This window comes from Lagopus leucura, unplaced genomic scaffold, assembly GCF_019238085.1.
Source record: "Lagopus leucura isolate 7727_CA_CO unplaced genomic scaffold, USGS_WTPT01 Super-Scaffold_100008, whole genome shotgun sequence".
NCBI classification, from domain to species: Eukaryota; Metazoa; Chordata; class Aves; order Galliformes; family Phasianidae; genus Lagopus; species Lagopus leucura.
In genome coordinates this window covers 13,360,564-13,383,293 of record NW_024962265.1, presented here as the reverse complement: position 1 = coordinate 13,383,293, position 22,730 = coordinate 13,360,564, and the positions used below count along the sequence as shown (strand labels likewise).

The window sequence follows — 22,730 nt, the reverse complement described above, 5'->3', positions numbered from 1 at the left end:
AAAATCCAGCCTATCTCCCATAAAGGAAACCTTACTGTTCCACTTGGCAGGGTTTGAGCCAGCCTGAAGGACAGGGTCCCCCTAGGGTGAACACTTCTTTCTCAGACTTGCTTCCTCCCATTACTGAGCACAGCGAGGAGCTTATCTCCCAAAGGGCTGATGTCTGTGCATGTCCCCGCCAGCACCTCTCGTCCATGAACATGCTTGGTGCCAGCTGTTCTGGTTTGCCCAAGCCCAGATGCACCAAGCACTTCATTAGGTAATTTTAAATAAAAAGGAGATGTCACTTGTGCTACAAGTGATGCTGTTGGAGATTTTATTAGGATTTACAGTACCTCTCCTAGTACAGATTAAACAGCTCTGCTGTTGGACAGGCACGCTCTTGCACATTTTCTACTTTCCCCTATGACTTGAAGCTATGCCAGCAGCTCCTAACAAAGGACCACACCACATCTGACCCCGCTGCCCTCCAGCTGCCCCACCAGCTGCCTGAGGCCAGGCATGGAGCTGGGCACAGCCCTCTGAGCTTCCCATCGCCATCGGCCCGTTCACCTGAGTCAGAGCCCAGTTGCAGTACTGGTGTTCACAGTATCATGCAAAATTAATTAATTAATAGATATCATTTAGAATTACTCTAAGTTCACCTTCACAACCATAGCCCAAATCACACACTTTTTTTTTTTTTCTTTTTGCAGTTAGATACACATCTTGGGTTGAAATACCGTTTTAAAAAAAGAACTATCTGGGTCTTATATAATCAGCTTGTCCTGATTTCCAAGAAAGCTCATGTTTTTGCTCAAGCAAGTGAAGTAATTTAATAAGTGCTTTAAAATCCTTTTCCGTATGTGGGAGGGTATCTTAGATTTTTTTTCTTACTTCTTATGGCATTTTTAATGAAGCATTAATGTATGCAGAACATCCCACCAACCCTCTTTCCATAGCTCTCTTTTACAAACAGTATTTGTAATGTGTACCATAGCTTGTCTTTGAAAATAGAAACAGATTGCTGAACAGGTTTTATGTCCTTTATTAGACTGGAAGATGCTGAATATAGGGCATTATTTAGTCTAATCCCTTTGAGAGTATGTTTTGTATATTACATAAACAGGGTTTCTTCCATCTTCTTAAACATCAGTAATATAACTATAATTTACATCTTCTATATGACAACAGCTGTGATCTCTGTGCTGCAGACTGGGTGTTACTGTTTTCACCCCTGATGCTTTTGATTTTTCCATTATTATGCATTGGTGTTTTTACAGTGTCCTCTACAGGAGCAAGTGTACCTTTTCTAATAGAGGACTTTAATAGTACAGTGATGGCATCTGAATTGCATTCTTTGCTGCCAGAATAATTTACAAAAGCTTCTTTGAGCTAGGACCAGTCAAGCTTACAAAAATAGTATCATAAAATACACATTTCAGATGGTAGCACTGCTATTAAATGCGTTTGTTGCCAGAATGAGATGCAGTCATGTGGGCACTTCAGCAGCTTCAGTGAAACACGTTGTGAGGGGTTTTCCATTTCAGCCAGCCTAAGCTCCGTCTGTGAGCTCCAACAAAGCATTGCTTTCCCTGAGCAGCTCCTGCACTGTTTGTGTTGCTGCATGTCGTAGACCCAATGTCCCACTCTTAAGTTAGATACCTGTCTTCAGAGAAACAAAACTTCCATCCAGAATGTACTTCTGAAATAACATCTGCTTTATGAACATTTGTGCTTTGTGACCTCTCCCAACCCCTTCCTCCCTCACGCTTCCAAAGCTGCCTCCCTGCTACTCACTGGGCTCCTTGGACTGGGCTGAGGACAGGGCAAGGAAGCCTGATGTAAATACTGAATTTGGTGTGAAGTCAGAGTTCGACACAGCACACCTTTGGCTTGGGTTGGGCCATTAAGAAAGGTTCTGCTGTCTGGGGAGAGGTTGGCTTCTGTTTTAGTTCCATATAAAACTGCTGATTCTGAATTGCACTTTAACTGTTGACTTCAGGGCATTTAAATGGGAACGTGGGACATGGGAAGGAGTGAATGCGTTTAATGTTATGGTACTGAGAAGGTTTTATTTTCATTATTTAACGGAAAGCTGTGCAAAGTGTGTTTTACTAAAATGCCTGAGAGTTCACCCTGTGGTGTTGATGGAGCGGTAATTATTGTTTGTCTCTTGAGCGGAAAACAGTTATGGTGTTTCTGGGCTGGTGAAACTGACGAAGTCTGACTTTGTTGCTTTGAAATGAAGCTGTGAAAGAGAAAGCACAAGGAGGGAGCTGACACAGAGCTGCTTCTGTTGGCTGTTTGTCTGCTGGGGAAGGAGGAGGCTCTGGGCAGGCCCAAGGCCTGACTACCTACAGGACAGCTGGCAGGGACAGCACCTGCCAGTGTCGGAGTTTGCCTGTTAGATCTGATTGTCTTGAGATGAGAGAGAGAAGAAAGATAACAGCAGCCAGGAGGCGCACCGGCAGGACTTCGGCGCTGCCATTGGGCACTTAGGGTGGCCTTAATCTCATTCCCTCTTGTTCGATCTGGTGGGAATAACGCTCTGGATAAGGATTATCAAGGGTTGATGTGGAATGTCTTTGGGCGCTGCTTTTAGGGTAGAGCTGCCTCTCCCTTTCATCTGAAGTATCTGCTTATCTCCGTCGTCTTTTGCAAGTTTTTTTTTCTAGCAAGGAGATAATGTTGGGAAGGGATAGCAGTGTTACCATCTGGGTAATGAGCCAACACACGACTTCACCAGGAGGTGTTGGAGCGTTCTAAGTTAAGCAGGTCAATATGTTTTTTTCTATTTGTGGCTTTTGATGACTTAAAAACTATTTGAAACCAACAAACTTTGAAGACTGCATAGAGGAAAAGACAGAGGGGCACTTGTGAGTGGGAGGGGAGAAGGATTCTGCAGACGAATGATTGACAACTACAGCAAGAAAACTGTTACAGGAGCTTCTTAACTGTATACAGGGGACAGTTCTTTGTAGAAGGTGACTAAAATCCAATGTGTTTAACGCTTACTGCTGCTCTGAGCACTGCAGTGCTGACCTGAGTGGAAATGTGATACACATCGGAGTGTGAAGCATCTCTCTTCATCTTGACAGCATCCGTGAGCCATCCCTGCGTGCACCTCCCACCTCTGTTTAGTGTTCACCATGTGCTCTGCATGTGTCCATTGCCATCATGGACCTGCAGGACTAAGAAACACATTGAGCCGCTCTCTCTTCCCCCGTCTTGCCTTCTCCTGGGATTTAAAGCTTACCTGGGGACATGGCCTGTCACTGCAGTCAGCATTGGTGACGGGAGCAAGTTGAACTGCCCCTGAGAGTTGAGGGCAGCGAGCAATCCTGTAACTGCTGCTTCCATCCCTGTAGGCTCTGTGATACTCTCAGAGGGAAAAGCAGGATGAAAGCTTTCAGGGAGCTGACCAAGTGCAGAAAGGCAGCTCTGTTACAGCTAGATCAAATATTCAGTCCCTGCCATTCTGCTTCTGAAGAGGCATAACTTTTCTCTTGCTGCTTCTTGATATGCCAAAAAAAAAAAAAAAAAAAAGCCAAGGGACTGTTTAGGATATGTTGGAACCAGGTGTGGAGCACTCAGCACTGTCTCATTGGTGAAGAACTGTTACTGAAATTGAAGAACTCTCAAGCGCGTGCAGGTCTGCTGCACCTAGGGCTGCAGTGGGCACTGCGCAGTGCCTGCTTCATTTCCACCCTGTGCTCAGCAGGAGAGCTGCTTGCAGCTCCTTCCTGTCACATCAGCCTTGAGCTCTGCAGTGTGATGCGCCTGGAAAGTTTGACTGCAGCTGTGTGTGTCTGTGTGCCTGTGTTTGGTCACATTGTTTGTGTGCTCCGGCCGGGAGGCTCACGAGTCGCTGCCCAGCAGTGAGGTGGGGGCACCCCAGGCTGCAGCACCTCCAGCACACACACATTCAGGACCACTTCCCCAGTCAGCAACCCAGAGCTCAGCTCTCCTGCTGGGGCACGAGCAGCCAGAGCTGCAGCTGTGCGGAACGGAGCTGGGGTACCACAGGAATGCTCTGCGATGACCTCTGTATGAGCACTGCTGGGGGGGCACCGGGTGCCCGGTCTGTTGGTTATGTGTGGTTTTCTCCTCAGTATCACCATTTTGCTGTAAACAGCACCATGGAATGTAGGATGAACAAAGACTTTCAGAAGGACCCTCACCCAATGCGTTGTATTTTATGAAGAAAGGGGAGGGATAATGGGAAGGAAAAATGAACTAAATTTGATGCTGTGTGTTTGAATATCCATGAAACTAGCCTGGCCTATTTCATGGAAAAGTGTGTCACAGCTGAACTTCACATTACAGTCTTTGTCGTACAGATGCATAATTGAACACTGCTACTTAATAGCACCATTAGGTAAAAGGAGGCCCTCTACTTTCAGAGCAAGTCAAGTCAAGCTGTGCACAGACAAGTATGCCATCACAATTGCCACTTTTAGCATGGAAGTTCTCTATTTGTGTAATCCACACAGGTGTGACATTCTACAACAGCATGTGAGAAAAACACAGTGAAGATGTATGAGCGCATAGATGCAGTCTGTCTCTGGCACAGAGCAGCATCTCCCACAGGACAGCATTTCAGCAGCCCGAGCCAGGAGAGCACCTGAGGGCAGCTCAGCCATCCGCCGGTGCCCCACTTTCATTGTGGAAGTTGTGCTTAGTGTGTGCAGCAGCTGGAGTCTATTCTTTCCCTTTCTAAAGGTTACCAGTACAGCACTGTGCCTGTGTCTGTGCGTCAGAGCTGTCATTTCAAGCCATCTGCAGCATGTGCTGCTGATTATTCAAATGTTAACTTGTTCACTCCTCAAAACATGCTGGAAAGGAGAAAAGAGTGTGGAACAGTTCTGTAGAGCTTTGCAGGCTTTGTTCTCCGCTTCCATCCACAAAGATACGGGAAATCATTTAAGGAAAATTCCGTAGCAGGGAATGGTTTTGATTAATTTCAATTTTTGGATCTGGAACTTACAGTACTTTGCACACAGTTTTATTGCTTTAACAGCTTTGGTGTTTTTTTTCCTTAGAGGTGCACTGGAAGCCTATGTTCAGTCAGTCAGAGCACGAGAAGGAAAGGAGTTTGCTCCCGTCTATCCCATAATGGTTCAGCTGCTGCAGAAAGCCATGTCAGCCCTCCAGTGAGCAGGAACACAGCCACTCCCCGTGGTGCCACAGCTCTGCTTAGGGTTCATGTAAAGTACCTCCACGCACATACGCTTTACAGTGAGGTATGTTTACCTACTTGACCTGTGGAGCTTCTCTCCTCACATTCTGATGGGAATTTACACACAAATGTTGTTATGAAATTGTACCCTTGTTATGTGCTGTTAAAAATTAATCGTTCTCCAACATTCCTTTTGCATTTAGAAACGCGTAAAATTAGAACATACTCAAATATTACAGTGTAATTGCTGAATATCTCTAATAAGGAAGTAGCTCTTTTTTTCCTACAAGTGCAGTCTTAAAGAGTTGAATACATATTAGCCTTATTCAGAAAACTGTCCTTTTGAAATGCCAGACTCATCAGTTTCCATCTAAAAATCACTAATTTTAACACAAGGAAAAATACTTATAAATAACATCAATGATTTGCTCTTGCTCTTCTGTCACTCGGGAGTCATTTATAATGATTTCACCTCTCTTTTTGCCTCAACTGTAATAAAGAACACTGCCTTTCCAATCCTGAACTCAGTATTTCAAGTTCTTCAGCAGCTTCCGAAGCATGAAGTATAAAAACAGACTCTTGCCAGGCTCACACAGAGCTTTCCTGGGCTGGGGGTGACCTGACATGGCATCATCTTCATTTCATAAAGTACACAGCACCAAATTTTAATGAATTTATTTGAAATAATATACAAGAATATAGTGTGCAAAAATCTTAGGGGCAACATCACGTAGACGTGTCAAACTGAAATTTACAGTTGTGATTCTTAAAAAAAAAAGAAACACACAGCTGTTTAGTACATGAAAAGCCATGATTGTAGTTCACAGCAGAAGCAACTGTAATCCTACTGCAGCCGCTCTAAGTCAGACAGTTGGAGGAGGAAATAAAAGTAAAGTGCAAGTGTTGCACGTATAGTTAAGTGCAAAGTTTGCCCCCACCATAAAGAGGTCTTATGGCGAAATAAAATATTGCAGAATATGTGGCAAAGACCAAACACAAAGTTAAAACTACTCGGTGACGACGTCAACAGCACCATTTTTTCTTGAGATAATGTTGTTTATTCGTTTTGCCCTGGCCCAAGCCCTTGGTTCTGGTGGAAGTGAGGGCTCTGCTACTGCCAGCTGGTGCGAACATCTCACTGCGGATACAGATGCAATAGGTGGCGACCCAAGAAGCAGCTCCCGTGCTACAGCTCACTGTGCTCTCCACTTCCCACATGTCCTGCCAACTTGTTGGCATCTGGGCAGACTGGGAGGCTACTGGTAATACACTGCTTGCCATTTCATAAAATCCCAGCCCCCAGAATCGTAATTAATAATATGGTTGTGCAATACATATAAATCAGCAATAAGAATCGATGTATATAAACAGCTGTTACATATTTTAAAATTCCCCTTTTTGTACATTTTCTTTTAAAAATAAACATTTATACACATCTCCTTCGCCTCTTTCTGAAGTACTTTAGCACCACAGGATATCCATTTTCAAGCCTATATTACCTGATACATATATGAAGTTTGGAAGAGAAATAAGGCAATTTGGTTTAAAATGTTGATAGTTTTAGCTTACTTAATGTTCTATTGTAAAAAGCAATCCGCACTCCTATTACATCGTTTCTGACTTGATGGTGCCAGCATTTTATGGTCACACAAATTCACAACAAATAGACCTTGATCTCACATCTTCTTGCCATCAAGCAACAGCCATTTTGTCATCGTCATGGGCAGAATCCTGGCTTAGTGCTGTTGTGACCCCTGGGGGTAGAGAAAAACACATCAGCAGTTACCAAGGAAAGGGGGAGCAGGTCCTGAACAGACAGAAAACACCATTGCTACCATACAAACACATGTGTCTGCATAATGGAGAAAAAAAACCCAGCTTGACAAAACTTACAGAATTTGTTCGTTTTCGTTTCCAACAATCAGGATTTAAACGCTTCTGTTCTTCTGCCAAGGCCTTGGCTTCTAGCGTGTACATCCGCCTCTCCTCATTCTTCATTTTCTTCCACCTGTCACCAAGTATCACGCTTATGGCTCTGCAACACACATTTCAGACTATGGTCAAGAATGGGATTTTATAGTTTTTTAATTTATTTATTTATTTTTTTTTTTAAATCCCAGCCCCTTAGGAAACATTTAAAAAAAACGCACAGAAGAAATCAAACATTTCTTCCCAATCACCTCCTCTCTTCTACCAGTTAAACAGCTGAGACTTCTGAGAGCTGAGTGAGGCCCAACAAGCATTCCAGAATTTCCAAGTGTGTGCATGCGATACGCAGCGACTGGCAGAAACCGGCAAAGAGGGATGTTAAACAATGCTGAGAACCACCACAACCACAGTTGCTTTGCCCTGCTTTTCTACCATAAGCCTGTATGACAGATTGACAGATTTGCTGAAAATATGTTCTCTAATAATTAGGGCAATGATCTGAGCATGACCTCAGGTCTGACTAACTGCTGCCCCCGCGTCTGGTTCGTGATCTGTGGAGCTTCCTCCACCTCCAGCCCCCAGCAGGGAGAACACGAGTGGGCCGAGCACACGGCTGTGTTCCCATGTAACATTCCTGCACAGAGAGGAACCGTTTGTTCCAGCACAGCCACTGGGACTTCCAAGAGCTGAACGAGTCGTTTTTCTGCTCCTTGTAAGCTTGATGACCTCTGGACAATATTTCCCCACGCTGCTGTGCCATATTGCTTAACTGTGCTCCCAAATGTTGGATCAATATTCTATTAAAATGTTAATGCCATCCTTTGGCTGAATGCAGATCTCTGCACAGTCGCTGCCCTATCAACAGTTATTAATCTACACAGCAGGTATGGCAATGGCTTCAGATGACAGTGATGAAAGCTGGACAACCAGATCTAAGAAAAAGGTGCATGCAACTAGAAATACTGATTTTCCTTATTAAAAAAGCTCCCTGTTGGCAGTGAAACCATTCCCACACATCCTCCCAGGGAAAAGCAACACGACCCAGAGCAAGGTGCGCTGAGAAAGCCATTGCATTTCCAGCTAAAAACTCCAAAATGTTTGCTTTTCAAATGCAATAGATAAGCCTACAGAGAAATGGTACCTCCAGACTCCAACTGCATGGAGGCACTGAAAATAAGGGCTCACCAGCACGTTTAAAAAAACTCAAGAAATCTAAGGCACAGACAAGAGCTTCATTTCTCCAAGGAAACAGTTCTATGAGTGAACCTCCAAGATGGAAAAAAATGCTTACAGAGACATCTGACATAAGAGACACGACTCTCCCAACCAGAAACAAGTACTGCAGAGCTGCCCCTCCAGCCCTTTCATCCCAGCACATCTTTGCCATGCTCTGTACGCTGCCTTTTTCCTCTTCCAGTGCTGGTGAGATGCCTGGCAGCGTTACAGCAGCATGCTGCCACAGAGGGTGCAAGCCCTTACACTGCAGTCCATTCCAAACAAACTGTGAAACAGAATTGGAGGCAGCTTCAAGTTCACTCAAGTAATGATGTTCAGCGCTAACAAATGCCAGCAGAATTTTCTTCACTTTTTGAATGTGTGCTGCCCAAATGATCCGTCTTTCAGAAAGCACAACTGAAGCCCAGCTACGGCTACAGCAAGAACACGCACAGAAGCAACAGGTGTGAGCCTGATGACCAGGTCTCTGAAGTACGGCCCTCAGGTCTGGTCCACAGCAGCACAGGCACACTGGGCTCGGAGCGCCTGCAGCTCGCTATCTCTTCAACATGTCCTGAACCACTTTATCTCCGAACAGACATTTTAGCTCTGAATATTTCAAGTTCTGTCCTCAGCCATGTGCACAAAAAACACAAACACGACAACTCCACAGTATGGAAACTGGCACTGTGTACAACCACGGTTAAGATTTACTCAGCACTCTGAACACCAAACATACTTGTATTTTAAGAACGTGGCAGCTGCCTCCAAACAGCCACAGTAACACTTAAGCAACAGCAGCTGAGTGCCCAGAAAGTCAGTTACTGAGCTCTCACTGTATTTTATGGATGCCAAGAAAGTGCATTCAGAAGGCACAGGGAGCAGTGCACTCTAAAGCTTACAAGTAACTCTCTCCACTTTGCATCAGTATGAATGTGCTCACTGAAACATTCAAACTATTCTCCCACTTATCCAACTGCAACTCTGGCTCACTGCAGCCATTTAATCAGCACTTTTTAATTAAATAATCAAAAACTTTCCTAGCTGACTTTCTGTCACTTTCTCACTTATAGTTGCCATGAATTTGAAGACTGCAAATCTGCTTCACTGAAATTACTGGGAACACTGCAGAATGTCACTGCCAGGGCACACGAGATTGCCTGGAATTTAAGGACATTGCCTGGAATTTAAGGACGGGCTGTTTGCATGGCAGGAGTTTGTTTCTCAGCAGTAGCTTCAGCCTCCCCAGCAGAGGAGCCCTCTTAAAGCACCATCACCTTTAACTTCTGTCACATTCTTTTATGCAAAACAGTATTATTTTTTTTTTTATGGTCACAGTTTTACATACATTTCTTAAATCTGATTTTAAAATGGGTTCATTCGTGTGTTTTCATTTATATTTACAGACGTACAGCCAGCACAACATAGCATTGTGCTTCAACATACACACACAACAAGCAGCTTTATAAGCATGGACGAACAAGGCAAGATCCTTTCCCCCAAGCACACAGATGCACAGCTCTCCCAGCACATTCCACCAGGTCATTCTCTGCTTTTAGGACAAGCACAATTTGCCTATGTGCTGTTTGGATTAAGATCTTTCAGACATCCAATCAATCAGTAACTCATTATCTAACAAGATATACAACTTACAATAAATGGTAGTAGCTTCGTGGATGATACAGTATTACGTCAAGACCATTATGGCTATACTAGAACAACCAGGACTTCCCTGTTTCTCTAACAACACCCAAGCAGAGAAGCTGGTACTTTTTTCCCCACAAACATTTCTCACCAGTGCCCCACAGACTGCTGTACACCTGCGATGCTGGCGGTGCGCACACTCCTACCTCAGCCGCTGTCCCAAACGCTTTCTCAGCAGAAGGCAACTTTGCCAAAAATGGCTTGTGTCAAATGTACAGAGAACTGCAGATATTTAAAGCCTGCCCATACATTTTGCGTTAGCATCTTTCAAAACTCAGTCTTTACGTAATATACACACTTGTTATTTCAAGTACAAAATTTAGTCCACTCTATGATTAGAAGCGGAACACGGATATGCTGCCAGCTCCGCAGTAATAACCACACCATAATGTCATGCTGTTACCTGTTGTCCTTCCCTGGATACATCTGAGTATATTCAACTCTGTATTTTTTGGCAAAAAGCATGAAGGCATTCATTGGTCTTTTGCACTTGTTTGGAGAAGTGGCACTCACAGTACTTGCAGTCCCTGAGCCGTGGCTTTTGCCAGCTTTGCTGCACAAAGCAGTGGAGGAAAGATGGGATGCCGCAGCAGCTGCACAGTTTTTAGTACTGCATTCTGATCTTTCAGCATCTTGATTGTTTGATCCTCCGCACGACAGAGAAGCGCGACGCTGGCGAGCCATGCTGCTGAGCACATACACTGCTGAGGAGTCCAGCGGTGTGAAGTCGTAACTAGAAGAAAAGACATACCAGAAAACAATCAGATATTTTAGATGTGCAATCCTGAGGCAGCTGCTCTCTCTCCATCCCTGCTACCTTTCTGGTATTCTGCTATCTCTTGTGTCAGTGTGTGCTTTCAGTCTGTGCCTGACACAGACAGGTGGGTAAAAAGGGTCTGGGAGACCAACCACAATTCTGTACCATCTGTCGTGTACCATCAGCTCCCTGGCTGTATGGCAGTGCATCACACACCGTCTGAAAATGTCACACTATTTGAAATGCTCTCTTTCTGCATTTGTCCTGCCTGTAATGCAGAGCTGGTCGGTGCACAACAGCTACTGAAGTGACAACTGCACGGGGAGGAGGAGTGCTGAGTTCCCTTGCGAAAACATGGTAAGAATATGAAACCCCTGTATTAAAATAAACAGCACTGTATATGCTCTTGCACAAATAACTAAATCATTCTAAATCGTTACACAGGAATTCTTTTACAGACAAACCTTCCACTGAGATTTGAAGAAATGTTTGGAGGGTCACAGTACTGCAACTGAGTTCAAAGCTGACACACGTCTGCCCTCTAGTGACAAAAATGTGACAGCTCCTCCCTGCTTCAAGCATTTCAACAGCTTGGTGAGCTGCTTCCATACAACTTGAACCTGCAAAAACTATAAAACTGCTGTATTTTTATGTTGGCCAACAACTACAGAGAACTGCAACCACTACAGAAGATGTGATAACAGACAGTCTCTCCTGAGCGTGAGCAGATCAGTCTGGAAACCACAGGCTTTATCATGCAACATGAACACCTACAAAGGTGCTACTAAGCTGTAACTTCCAAACTCTGGATTAGCAACCACCTTGCAGAGTGCAACTGTAAGGTTCCTTCTACCAGCTGCTCAGTGTGGCTGTACTTAAGCAAATTATGGCAAAAGGAAAGGATTAGAAGATTTTCTTTTTCCCAAACTAACTAGCACAGAAGTACTGCAAGTGACGGCCCAGCCCCACGTGCACAGGCAGCCCCTTCATGGGGGAATGAGGCCAAAGCAAGGGTGGAGGTTGAAGGATTGTCTCCAAAATCCCGTGGAGGAGGAATACATAACAAAGCAGGGGCAGTGCTCATAACCTCCAGGTTTACAAGGTAACACAAAAGAATCTCCCTGTTCTCCGAACAGTCCTGCAGTGCTCCTCATCTCACAGCCACAGAATTTTGCTTTTTGATGATTCTGCCCTGCTAACCACCGCTGCTGCTGCAAGCTCCCTTCTCACAGACATTCCCTTCAGACCAAAGAAATAGAGACAAGGAATCTGAGGTGTCCAGCCATGCTTCAGCTAGGCTGCAGAATGAATAAAGAGCCACAGTTCTTCAGTAAGACTCAAATGCAATGATTCTACCAGCCCTCTTCACATGCACTTCGGAATAAGGGTTAGTAAGTTAAAAAAAAAACAAAACAGCAAATGTCCACACGAGATATGCAAGAGCCCTTCAGACATGAACTGCTAACAGCACTTGGAACTCAGTTTTTCAACTGTAAGAAATAACATTGAGCAACTGGCCTAAAATCGGATGCTAAAAAAGAGCTAACATAGATAGGAACATAGGTAGGAAAAGACTCATTCAACCACACTTAGAAATCTCTGAAGAGCGTGGAAAAATCTGTACGAGTAATACTATTTCCTTAGGATAATTCATAGTGGATGGGATTTCTGAAGGTCACCTAGTCCACGCTCAGGCTCAAAGCAAGGCAAACCTCAAGCTTCTCTAACGTTGTCTGAAGTGAGACCTACTTGCTGTATTGGGAAAGAAACACAAAATGCAGAATTTACGAAAATAACAAGTTATGAAAGTACTGAAACACTGTATTCTAAAGCCACAGCATGTGAATTAATGCCTAGGAACCACTGCTTCAGGGACACAGCAGCCTATGAAGCACATCAGCAGCTGATTAACACTACTGTGGGACAACCATACCGTGTTTTTTAAAGCTAACCTGTGACACCTGAAGAATCTGCACAGATACATTTCCTACTGCTTCACCTGATCAGTTTGAGACTATCATAAGCAGAGTCTGAGAAGTTACTTTAGCCCAAGAGATTACTTTGCAGTTCAGCACAGCACAAAACCACACAGCTTTCCTGATATTCACTTTCCCTCTCAATTGCCTTGCATAACTGTAAGTATTCTCTCTCTCTTCTATGTAACGCTTACATTCGGGTAGACTTAAGTAAGGTCCCTACTCATTAAACACAATAACCACTGAGGCCACTTTATTCAAAAATTACCTTTTAAATGTATCAAAAACACCTGAATCATCAAAGTTAATGGCATCAGGGTGTCCAGGAGGTAGACACAGATCTCCAAGATGCATTTCACAGCATGGAATGCCATGCTGTACCACAGTCAAGCTTGGATAAAAAGATGACCAACCTGAAGTGGTAAAGAGTTAAATTAGACAAACGGCCAGACAAATCTCTCTAGTCTTAACTGGAGCAATCCTACACGTCTAAATTCTATCATTTCATTAAAATGGTCTGATGCAGCTTCTTTCATCCAAAAGAAAAATCAGAAAAATCTGGAAACTTTTATCATCAGAAGTTCCACATTTAATATGACAGAAAAGTCTCTTATATTTGCTTATTTCCTTTCTCCCCCCAGTTTACCCATTTTCCTGCATTCCACTCATATATTTGACCAAACCTCCTCGAGTTATATACAGTATTCCTGTAGCTTTACTGTTCTGTTGGTTCAAGTTCTATTTTTCTTTACACAAATAGCACAGTGATTCTACAACACTGCTTTTATAAGTTCCATGAGTAACAAGAGACAGTAGTAAAACCTGCAACTACCTCCCTAGGAGCATTTTAACATAAAACCGAGTATACTTAGAGTACTTCATACCTTTATTTTTAACGTAAAAAGGGTGATCAAGTCTGCACTCTACTGTGAGCAGGCCATCCTCCACTGTGCCAGGATCAAAAGTCAACTTCAGCACTGACTCACCAAAGGAAATGCTTTCCTCATGAGAAATGAGCTTCAAACCATCGGAGCCATAGCCCTGTAAACATGCAGACAGTCAGAATTTCCAGGGAAGGAAAGCATACATGTTTGTGATACCATCAGTGTATTATCATCTTACAGTATATTACGAATAGCAACATTCTACATGTGCTATCATGAAAATAAAAATTGATAAAACCTACCTAAATGAACACAGCTCAGATGCTTTTTGCCAAGACACGCAAACAGAACAGTGAGCAGCGCTAGGCAAGTTCCACACCAACCTCTCTTCCCACACAGTAAATAAAGGCACAGAGTAACACTGCTAAGTCAATACTGCACTTCAGCCATTGAAGGGAATGTGTCAGAACTGAGGGCTACCTTGTAAGCACTCACTGAGAGATTTTCTTCTTTTCCACAGCCTTCAGATCTCACAAAATCTTCAATGTCCTGCCATTCCTTATTGCGCCCTTTATGAAAGCACAAACGAGAACCTAGGAGATATTTTGAGGAGGGAAAAAAAAAACCCTAATAAATATTGCCATCACATAAAAAAGAGAAAGAAATCCTTACCCAACGATACGTTGTATTTACCTTTTAGAAAGCAGTGCCAAACAGTTGAGGGCCAAGAATGGCACCATCCCAGATCATCATCATCTGAAAGTGACGACATGCAGAAAATACCAGACTCCGATTCGCTATTTGTCTATTAGAAAAGGCACAATGGCATTGACACGTTAACATGCAAGATTTTTAGGCTGGTGCTGTACATATTTAAGTGTTCTCTAGTTCACACCTGGATCATAATTCTGCCTTAAACACAAACAGGAATGTTAACAAGAAAACAAAGATTCAAGGAATGCAGGAGATGAGAAATTGAGTGTTTTCATTAACTAATGTTCTCACAAACTTGATTTGAAATGTGCTTTCTTTTTTTTTTTTTTTTCATCCTCCAAAACTCACCTGAGCCCATACAAGCAGTTTATAAGCTATCACTCTTTAATCATCCACAGAAGTACTGAAAGCATTTGTTGTTCTATGGAAAAATTATTGGAAAGCTGCAGGGCCAAGTCTGCTCTCGATAATACTAACAGAAAATCCACCTTAAAACTTAACAGTTCATTTTTTTAACCAGCTTCTCTCCTCAAAAACCTTAGCTCACACATCTTTATTTAGTTTAGAAAGGTTTTGGACATCTCACCCTTTCGTGTCTGACCGGTGTTTCATCCAAATCACTCTTGGAGAAGTTGGGATCACTCTTTGAGGAACCCGGTGGAGGACGTGCATAGGAATGTAAACTTTTGCTTGTAGCTATAATGTGAACAGGAGATGATCTGCAATAGGAAAACGCATTTTAAAACATTTCAGAGTAAGGCAATGCAAGACATAACTACCTTTACACTAAACTACTTTGATTTTATGATATTTCACATAGGAAATCTTACCGCAGCTGTTATGCATACAAATATCCTGTCAGCATTCAGATTTTGAATAACCAAGAAACACCTTCCATATTTTTGTGAGATATTAAAAGCACTTTTCCAAGGGTGCTGTCAGTGCTGCTGGCTGCTGACAGCAGGTGACTTACTGTGCATACGGCTGCAGCTACACTGCAGTCATGGGACAGAAGATACAGCCAACAGTTTTAAATTTCTCTGTGAAATACATTAGAAAACACTTCTGTTTGCGTGAGCCAGACCCCAAACAAACATTCCTCACAACGAGACTCAGTACAGACTGAGTACTGGATGCACCGCACAGCTCCTGTCCAGCCCCCAGCTGACAGCACCACTTCCCTCATCGGCTTTTCCTCGTCACAATGGAGAAGTCTGCACCGATACCTTGATATCAATGTTCCGTCCTTAGAGTAGGACCTAAGGACACCTGCTTGGTCACAGTACTGAGATCCCTGCTGCATTACTGTTAGCAGCACTGTATTTAATTTTCTTATTCTAAGCCTAGAGCAAAGCCAGATGATAAAAGAGGAAGCCCAGAAAAATGCTAAGATACCACAGTATTTCCCACAGCCTTAGAGAACTTGCAGATTACACATCTAAAACAATAACAATGAATTCCACCAGGTTTTCAATTAGCTCATAAAAATAAATAGGAATCAGTGCACTATTAACTATTACTAATTACATCACACTAACAAGTATTCAGAGATTAGCACGACACATTCATCTGCTGCTCCACATGAGGGAACTGCCATAAGATCTGAGCTCAGAGATCGCCTTTATAGCATCCTACTTCATTGGCGATTGGCAGTTAAGAGATATCTGCAGCAGATTCTGAAGCAAGTTGCGTGCCATCATCTGCAAAAGGAGTTCAGGTACTACACAGAAAGATTAATAAACAGATCTACATTTCAAAGTCAGAGGGCAGATGGTGGGAAGAGTGAAGGAAATGTTTCTGGAGACATAACATCGCAATGCTGAGCCAGAACTTTCAATTAACGTCAGTACCTGTTATAAAAAGAGCACTGCATCAGAGGGCTCTGAGGACTTGTGGCGATGTTTGCTAGTTCTGTCAGCCAGTTGACCCCACTGTCACAAGAATGAGCACTTTCTGAATTGCTGTTTGAGGTATGTTGGTTCCACGAAGGCCTTGAACATTCCTGATGTGAAACATCGGTGCCAAGCTGAAAAAGCGCAGATGGGGCAGAGTCTGTCTGCACAGCCTGTAGTTCAGGAAGATCATCTACAAACAAACACACAAATTACCATAATTACACCCACTGATAAATACTAGTTTACAATGAAACTTGCAAATAAAATTCAAAACCAAACCACAACAAAGTAACTAATTGTATTTTCTCATCTCACAATTACCAGCATTTCACAAACCCGACTCACAACACTCACAGAATGTTCACAGAAACCACTGCATCTCTGGTCTACCATACATTCAAACAAACACTTTAAGAAAAATGTCATGCAAAGAGGCTATTAAATCTCCTTACTACGCTGACCAGCTGATACAAAAATGTACTGCAAAATTCTGCAGATGCGCTTCAGTAAAAGGCCACTGAACTATTCTGTCCTAGTGGATATGTCACTAAAAATAATCAGCATCAGAGGCTGTATAGGGTACAATTTGTCATGTTCCCACCAGTGAACTGGAATCTAACAGCTCAGAAATCATTAAAGCTGGGTATACAGCCTGGCAGGTGCAAATACCCAGCAGTAACCTCACATTTCTCATGCTACACAGGTAACAAAAAAGAGCCCAGCTTACTAACAACACTCTGTGTCTCATGTAACTAAGTATCGTTGTTCTTAGTTACTCTACCATTTCAATTAAATGCACTAATATTACATGGATTATATCAATCCTTTTTAACAAGCACACTACTTTTCTCCAGCATTTAACTCAAGTTAAACATTTCTCTACTTTGGAATGCCTGGTAGGAGTTGACCTAAAGTAGGGCAACTTCCCTTTAGGAGGAGCTCTTGAGCTTTCTGTTTGTTATTCTTGAGCCAAAAAAAGCTCCTCTGGAAATCAGGAACGGAAACTCGCACCTCTAAGTTCAAAGAACACATTTAAGTCAACAAGCCAGTGTGTCAGAGCTGGAAATAGGTTACAGGGAAAAGTGGTGATAAAGCAGGACTTTCAGATGCCACAACTCACTGCCACATTCCCTGCCCTACCTGCATTAAGCCAGTCATCTCATTCAGTCAGCTCCCAGTAACCTCACCACACGAAAACTGCAACCAAACAAGCCACAGAACTCGCCTCCTCTGCAGGCTGTGTTGCTTACCAAGCTCCATGTGCTCATCACAAGATGCATATCCAGGAGAAGAGGGCAGGTTTTCATTACATTTCAGCAACTCCAGTGACTCATTCATCCCTGAAGTTCTCTTGTCCACTACCAAGAGCAGCTTTTGAACTGCGTTAGGCATCTGATTCGTCTTCACTTCCCACACCATGTTAGGATGTTCCAAAGTATCTGACTTTAAAGAAACAGAGATTAAAACTTGCATACACATAAACCCCCTTAAGTGTTACAGTGTCCAGGGACTTCTCCTGATGTAAGTTTTTATGTCTGTTTGCTCAGGGCTGGAATGTTCCCTGCAGGCCTGTGACCGTGGTGTCCAGGAGCCGCCCTGGCCAGCAAGGCAGTCAGCGCCAGCACTGCCCACTGCATGCCCTGAGCCGCTCACCACCACTGGTGCAGCCAGGTGGGTCCCAGCCAGCTCCCAGCCCCCCAGGTGTGGGAACCTGGTTTTCAGAGGGTTTGCTCCACCATCCTCCTTCCAGGTGACTTGCTGTCAGGTCTCCTAACGCCCTCAAGCACCACAATTCCCCTCACCTGCAGGAGCCTTTTCACTACCCTGTCCATCCCAGTAAGTTCTTTACTATGAGAGCGGTGAGGTGCTGGAACAGGCTGCCCAGAGAGGTTGTGGATGCCCCGTCCCTGGAGGCGTTCAAGGCCAGATTGGATGGGGCCCTGGGCAACCTATTATTAACCTAGTATTAAATGGGGAGGTTGGTGGCCCTGCATGTGGCAGGGGGGTTGGAGCTTCATGAACTTTGAGGCCCCTTCCAACTCTGGCTATTCTGTGATTCTGTGATCCTCACTAGCTCCAGCCACAGCTTCATGTGTCAGAGCAGGCACTGTGTGTGGGCTGGAAGAGGAACACAAAGCAGGCCCCCACCAGCAGCTTCTTGTACAGTTTCATTTCCCCAGCTCTAGCACTGCAACCTTTACCCCCAAAGCAGCATTCTTCTTTATCTTTGACAGCCGAGGAGCTGTGGTAATTCTACACAAGCACTGTCCCTGAAAGCTGAAAAACAAGGTTAGCTAGTCTAGCAGTTTAGTTATCTACTGCTCTTCTTCAAATGATCCCAAATTGAAATAACCACAATCACTTTCTAAGCGTCACATGGTCCATCACAAAACAGCAAAAAATTCCACTCAGGAAGAAAGAAACTGCCGGGTTTGCCACATGCGTGACCACTGAGTGCCTCCCCAGGCACTGCTTTACATCTAACAGCAGCTAAAAGCTAATCATCTACGGAACAGCACGGCCTCCAAGCTCTCTTGGTGTAATGCATCAGGGGGCACGTGATTACGGTTATGAAAGAACGTTTTGTTGTAACAAACGGTTGGATCCACTCGAGGACAGGAGCCACGACAGCGCCGTTCTGCCTTTAAATAGCTGCAGGACGAACGTGAGAGAAAGGAGAACGTGCGGCCCGACGAGCTCCCGATGGAGCGCCTCGTTCTCCGACGCCTCATCCACACCGCAGCGCGTTCTGCCCTCGCCATCGGGCACAGCGTGAGGCGGAGCGCCGTGCGCGCTCCCATTTTCTTTGGAGGCACGAACGCATTCCCGGACTGGCGCCCTGCGCTTCGTCAGCTCCTCGCGTTTCGAAGAAAAAAACACCGCCACAAAGCGACACGAGCGAGGAGCCGATTGGCCGCGGCGCCTCGCCGCCGTGCTCGCGGCCGCTCCCCGCACAGCCGCCACTGCCCGCCCCCTCAGCGCCGCGCCCGAGCCCCCCCGCCGTCACGTGACCCGCCTGGCCGCGGCCCTTGTTTATAAACTCCCCGCCGGCACCGCGCATGCGCGCAAGCCCCATTCATTCACAACTGCGTAACAGCTCGCCCCGGCCGGGGGGGCCGCACCGTTCCCCTCCCCCACTCCGCGCGCCCCCGCCGTCGTCCCCCGCGCGCTCCTTTCCCCCAGCGGCCGCGGCGCGCGGGGCCGGCTCCGCTCCCTGCGTGGCGCGGCGACCCCGCTCTGACAACCCCGGACGGGAGGCCGGAGAGCGGGGGCAAAGGAAAGCGGGGGGCTCCGCGGCACCTCGCTTGCCTCCACGTCCCGGCGCCGCCGCCGCCGAGCGCCCCGAGGGCGGCAATAACGCGGCCGAAGCGCAGCGCCTACAGAACGGTCCCGGCGCCGCGGGGGTACAGAGCGGAGTAAACGACGCGCCCCGCGCAGCCGCCACCCCACGGCGGGGGTCCCGCGGCCGCCCCGCCGTCACCCCCGGCCCGGTAGCCGCCGCCCGCCCCCCCCGCGGGACCCCGCGGCCTCCGCAGCGACAGCCCCGAACTTTGCAGCACTTACCGAACCCGTCGCCATTACCGAATTCCTCTCAGCTTCCCCCCCTTGCCTCGTCCCCCTGCTCGGTCCCGCCCCGCGCCGCCGGGGCTCGATCGCAGAGTGGCCGAGGAGGACGCCGCTTAAGGGATCGCCACTTCCTATTGGCTGCACGCGCTGCCCGTCAGGAAGGCGCCCGGAGGGCGGACATGTTTTGACTCTCCCGCACAGCGGATTGCACCGTGCCGCACGTCAATCACGCGCAGACGGCGCCGCGATTGGCCAACACCTTCCCCTGCGGGCGCAGAGGCATCCCGGGAGCTGTAGTCTTCGCGGCCGCCATCTCCTGCCAACTCGGCCGCGGTAAGACGACAGCCCCCAGGATGCTCCGCGCGGCGCTCGGCCGATAGTAAACAAGGGGCGCGGGGACACGTGGACCCGCGCCGCTGGGCGCCCGCAGCCGCGCAGGAGGAGTCGTCCGGATCTGCGAGGAGCGGGACTCGGCCCGGCCGCCCCCGCTGGGCGAGGCTTCCAAAGTGCTGCCGCCGCCGCCTCCGCTGGCCACCCCCTCCCGGAGCCGGGGCCCGGGCTGGCGCTGGGTGCCTGCCCTTAGCAAACCCGCGGGCCCCGCCGGGAGGAGGCCGGCGCGGAGCGGAACGGCGTGAGTCAGCACGATTGGGGCGGCCCTCGCGCTCCGCCAGTCGGAAGGACCCCGCCGCCCCGCGCTGCGCAGTGCAGCTCAGAAATAATCCGCGGTATTCTAAACAACTGGGAGAGAGTTTCAAAATTATGCAATTTTGGGACTTTCCGAGAAGATAATTAGTTATTTTTTGTGCTGTTCCCAACATCCTCCCCCTCTGCCGAGCTGCTCTTAAATGGCGCTGGTGCTCCTGTGGCAGCTCGGTAGTTCTGAATTTCGGGTATGCCCGTGGCTGGCTGGGAAAGTAAACAACAACAACAACAACAAAAAAACATTTCTACAACGTAAAGAGAAAGGAGCCCTTAACTGGCGGCCCCTGGCAGCTGTGGGTTCCGTGGAAGGCACCGATAGCGACCGCCAGAGGGAACGCTGTGCTCAGCGCAGAAGGCTTGTGCAATGGAGAGGAAAAATCACGTTCAAATCGTAGCTGGCCATCAACAGACAGCGCGCACTGCAGGACAGCCCGAGGCTCGGCCTCTCCAGGAGGCAGTCCTGGTAGCCGTACCGCTCCGCTCTGTGGGCGCTGAAGGGACGTCGCTCCCAAAGCACGGTGCCTTCTGCAGGGCGGAATGCGGACAGCGCTTTATGTAGGTGTGCCGTCCCTGCCTACCCCAGTGGGAAAGGAGCGGCACGCACGGGCCACATGGAGTGGCTACAGAAGATACAAAATCGTGTTCTGGAAAAAGACTGCCTGCCTCAAGGCTAACACCTTGGTTGTGGAGCATGTTTCCACCCCACTAAGTGCTTTTTCTACCCAAAACAAAAAGTGTTTTCTCAGTCTAGTTGTAAAATACATTTGCTGTGAGGGTTCACAGTTATTTAGAAAAACTTGTGCATAAATACTACACAGAAAGCACAGTCCTCTCAGATCCACTGGCCCAGATTCAAAAGACAAATACCACTGCTGAATTAGGGCCTTAGTATCACACTTACCACCTTACAGAGAGCACAACAACGGAAATCCTACTTAGGATCTGGATTAGAACTTCGTAAATATGGGAGTTTGAATTGTTTTTAAGATTTTAGAACCAGAAACATAGCAGCTTCTTTATTTTCAAATCTATCTTCTTTGCATGTGGAAAGTTCAGTCAGAGAAAATGAGTAAGAGGACAGATACTGCATGCAGTAGATGGCAGCAAAACACACAGAACCTTATCGAAGATTACCCACTAGCCCCCCCGCCCGGTTGAAGTCAAATATCCTCTAACATCCATGTGATGATGTCAATCCCATACTCCTCGCTCTGTGCGTCTAGGCTGCAATTAAATCATTGCTCCATGCACACACCCTGCCTCACCTGACGCCGTGCTCCAAATGAATGGCTGCTCAGGGAATGAATCAATACTGTGCAACACCGATGGTGCTGTACCTTTGCTGATTCAGCTGCTTTTGCTGTTTTAAGAGAGGCAGATGATAACATGGGGGATTGTGAAGTCTTAGTTAGGAATTCTCATTACCTTATACATGGATAGCTACCAAGAAGCATAAATAACCAGGAATGACTCCAAGCACACAGAAAGTGATACAGATAAATTTACATTCACCCTCACTGTCTTACCTAGTTATTTATTTCTGAACATGTCCAGCCTCAAGGTGGTGAAACCACAAAGTAGATTAAAATAATAACAATAATAAAAGATCGGTCATAGTCACACTATTAAAATAAATATTACATCCTGAATTTGTGCCTATCTCTAATTCCTCATCGAAAACCGATGTCCTATCTTGCTTTTTATGACACAATTGCTATTGCTGACTCTCCGAAGTACAGCCTATCATCACTTTAATTCTGCTATACAGATGCTTTCACATCCACATGTGCATATCTTTCCACCCTTAGTAATTAACAAATGACTCCACATAGTTCAGATAACCCTGTTTACCAGGCCTGCCACCTTCACCCAGCACGGCAGCCTGTTCTGCAGGTGTTCTACAGAGCCTCGCACCTCAGTCTTCTGTTGCTGTGACTTTTTTATCTTCTACAACTGTTCTCATTCTCTCTAGAAAAGTATTTTGTCATTATAGCACAGATTCTAGTTCTAGCTAAACTGTTATCATCTACCAAGACAAAGCAAGACAAAAAGTGGCAACAGTATCAGGAACACGACAATGAGAAACAATCCTGAAGAAAGGGAAATAAGAAAACCTTTGCCGGTCCAAGGCTAGTAAGAAAACAAATCAAGAACAGACTACAGACGATCCGGAGGTTTTATCTAAACTGTAGTGCCAGGGAGTGTTTGGGGGCACTGGAATACAAT

General features: G+C 46.0%; 2 protein-coding genes across 4 annotated transcripts in view; one reads left to right on the top strand and one right to left on the bottom strand.

Annotated features, from left to right (window-relative positions):
• Positions 1-6,596, top strand: part of COG5 (component of oligomeric golgi complex 5) — a 180,141-nt gene extending 173,545 nt beyond the window's left edge. The window contains exon 22 of the mRNA XM_042872950.1: positions 5,025-6,596. Within this exon, the coding sequence (XP_042728884.1) occupies positions 5,025-5,139 (115 nt within the window). The 3' untranslated portion in view covers positions 5,140-6,596. The remainder of the gene's footprint in view (positions 1-5,024) is intronic.
• HBP1 (HMG-box transcription factor 1) lies at positions 5,822-19,894 on the bottom strand. Of its 3 annotated transcripts, none has more exons than XM_042872952.1 (11): positions 19,800-19,894; positions 17,486-17,678; positions 16,191-16,425; positions 14,927-15,059; positions 14,320-14,431; positions 14,122-14,219; positions 13,627-13,783; positions 13,011-13,155; positions 10,413-10,742; positions 7,055-7,196; positions 5,822-6,915 (listed from the first exon to the last, which is right to left on the bottom strand). In XM_042872952.1, exons 1-11 carry the CDS (start codon positions 19,812-19,814, stop codon positions 6,898-6,900), a joined length of 1,578 nt encoding a protein of 525 aa, XP_042728886.1. In that variant the 5' UTR covers positions 19,815-19,894; the 3' UTR covers positions 5,822-6,897. The 3 variants fall into 3 exon arrangements, with proteins under 3 accessions (XP_042728886.1, XP_042728885.1, XP_042728888.1); XM_042872951.1 differs by having other exon boundaries at positions 14,107-14,219; positions 19,800-19,893; XM_042872954.1 differs by having other exon boundaries at positions 14,107-14,219; positions 17,486-17,674; positions 19,800-19,837.
• Between the last annotated feature and the right edge of the window lie 2,836 nt (positions 19,895-22,730).